General features: G+C 45.9%; 1 protein-coding gene across 1 annotated transcript in view; it reads left to right on the top strand.

Moving 5' to 3' along the window:
- Positions 1-2,558, top strand: part of slc2a6 (solute carrier family 2 (facilitated glucose transporter), member 6) — a 13,615-nt gene that overhangs the window by 7,103 nt on the left and 3,954 nt on the right. The window contains exons 5-7 of the mRNA XM_015374552.1: positions 913-1,124; positions 1,249-1,398; positions 2,238-2,346. Of these exons, the coding sequence (XP_015230038.1) occupies positions 913-1,124; positions 1,249-1,398; positions 2,238-2,346 (471 nt within the window). The remainder of the gene's footprint in view (positions 1-912; positions 1,125-1,248; positions 1,399-2,237; positions 2,347-2,558) is intronic.

Raw genomic sequence — 2,558 nt, 5'->3', positions numbered from 1 at the left:
GGAGCAAATCCATCTGGCGGAGTCAGGTTGCCAGTAAAGCACATTCACATGAAAATTACTCTGAATTAAAAACACTGATCATTTATTGAACTTGAATAGTTGAAAAGTTGAATTCTGAATATGAGCAGACTTCTCCTTTAAAAGCTTTTCGCTCCGAGGCGCTCCGTCTTGCTTGCCTTGTTTCTTTTAATCGGCCACCAATCACAAAATCGGACCAGGCTGCGGCCTTAGATGCTGCCCTCACTTTTTGTTGTAATAAAAGAAAACAGAAGTTTGGAGACCAGGATCCGTTTTGGAATCTGTTGGAATCAAGACTGATGTGTTAACTTCTCTGAATAAAAAAGGATAATCTGATTAAACATAACATTTCAATGGTTTAATAGCTTCCAATTGGTCAAAAAAGAGGTCATGCTTTCAGTTTGACCTTCAGGTTCAATCATCCAGCGGTGAATCTTCATCAGGGCAGACCGAGCGTCTGCGTTGGTTAGACTGTAGGAATAATTTTATATTTAAAGTAAATTCAGAAGTTTGAATTCTGAAAATGACTTTTCCTTTAAAAATGGCAGCCGATCAGTCGGTAAAGCTAAAGTTTATCCTCTGGTTGTTCAGTTCACCTGCTTCTTCTGCTCTGGACCAACACCGACTTGCTGCTGAGATACAGGAGGCTCAGCTGAGGAAGGGTTTTATGGAATTTTAGGTGAATTTCAAGACCAAAAAAAATTAAAAACTTCATTAGAAACTTTTACATTTTTGAAGGAATCTGGATTTTTGGTGCTTCTAGTGACGCCTGGCTGTATTTTCTGTTTAAATGAAGCAGAGGAATAAAGCAGAGATCGACTGACGCAGGAGTTTTATGGCAGATTCTGGTTGTTAGGACTTTGGTCTGATGCTCTGCGTGGCTCGGCTCTGCAGGTCTGTTCATAGACTGGCGCTGGCTGGCCATCTGCTGCTCGCTGCCGCCGTCCCTCATGATGGTCGCCATGTGTTTCATGCCGGAGACGCCGCGGTTCCTGCTGTCCAGAGGGAAGCGGCGGGAGGCAGAGGAGGCGTTACGCTTCCTGCGAGGGCCGGATGCTCCTGTTGAGTGGGAGTGCGCTCGAATCGAGGAGGCAACCGAAGAACAGGTAAAAAAGGCTGATTTCAGCTCCTCCACCTGCTCGCTGTGCTAAGCTGCTTCAAAGATGGCTGCTCACACTCACTTCCTGCTGCTTTGCGTTCGATTTTCAATGATGGGATGTTTTCCTTCAGGGCTCCACTTTCCGGCTGTCCGACCTGAAGGATCCGGGCGTCTTCAAACCGCTGGTGATCGGCGTCCTGCTGATGGTGTTTCAGCAGATGACCGGGATCAACGCCATCATGTTCTACGCCGAGAACATATTCGAACAGGCACACTTTGAGGTAACGGCACTCCCGGCGCTGCATCACCGCCGCCGACACACGACAAGATGTTGGATTGTTTTTATCAGAAGTTTTCTCAGTTGCAACATTTCCTGGTTTTTCATCAGGAGTTTTGCTCCCAGTTCTCTGCAGAAACTTAAGAACAAAAACCCCCAGAAACCTTGGAGCTTCTAGCTGAACCACCTGTCACTACAGAAGAACAGATTAAACGGGTCACAGAACTTAAAGTGATGCGTTCTACAGTTTTAACACAAGGGATGCAATTATTGTAAATCCATTTAATTTCCCACAATGGGGAAATTCGTTCTCTGCATTTGACCCGTCCCCTTGGGGAGCAGTGTGGGGGTTAAGGGTCTTGCTCAGGGACCCAGAGTGGCGGCTGTGGGGATTGAACCGGGTATTTGCAACCTTCTCAGAGCACAGGCTCTCTGCTCTAACCACTAGGCCACCACTCCCCTGATGCGATCAATGAATCAATTTTTCTTAACGATAAATTGATAGGCGGCCATTTTCCCAAAAACATAAAGTTTCTCTTCTGTCAAGAAAATCTTCCCAAAACATGAAGGGTTAAGTAGATTTTTACAATATACTGTTTAAAAAAACAGAACATCATTATATGTTTGATTAACTCTGGCAGCAATACTTACCACTTGAGCTAGCGGTACTGAGGTAACGGGTGGCGGAGTGTGGGTGGGGTGGCGGGGTCATATCTGCGACACACGCGGACGACCTGGATTCTGAGTGTAGATAAAGCAGAAAGCTTTGAGAGACAGTTTGGTGTAGAAACTGATCCCAAACCAGCAGCAGATCCTCCCGCTCACTGATCCGTTGTTTTCCAGGAGAGCGACCTGGCCTCGGTTATCGTCGCTCTGATTCAGGTCATCTTCACAGCAATAGCAGCTGTGATCATGGACCGGGCCGGCAGGAAAGTTCTCCTCATCATCTCAGGTACGCTCACTCCTCACATGAATGACTGCTTAATAATGACGGTATTTAACCCGTCTCATTTCATTCCTCTTCTGCATTTGAACCTGTTAATAAGCTGCTGCGTCCGTCGGTATTTTTCCCCTTAATAAAGTTTTTTGTCCCTTCTTTAAACTCTTAAATGATGCCTCTGTCCTTCCAAAGTGTCCTGAGGCTTTTAAACAGAACCAGGCCTT

Source organism: Cyprinodon variegatus, unplaced genomic scaffold (genome assembly GCF_000732505.1).
Source record: "Cyprinodon variegatus isolate N-32 unplaced genomic scaffold, C_variegatus-1.0 Scaffold105, whole genome shotgun sequence".
NCBI lineage: Eukaryota > Metazoa > Chordata > Actinopteri > Cyprinodontiformes > Cyprinodontidae > Cyprinodon > Cyprinodon variegatus.
The sequence above is the reverse complement of the archived record's forward strand: the minus strand, read 5'-3'. Positions and strand labels throughout refer to the sequence as shown.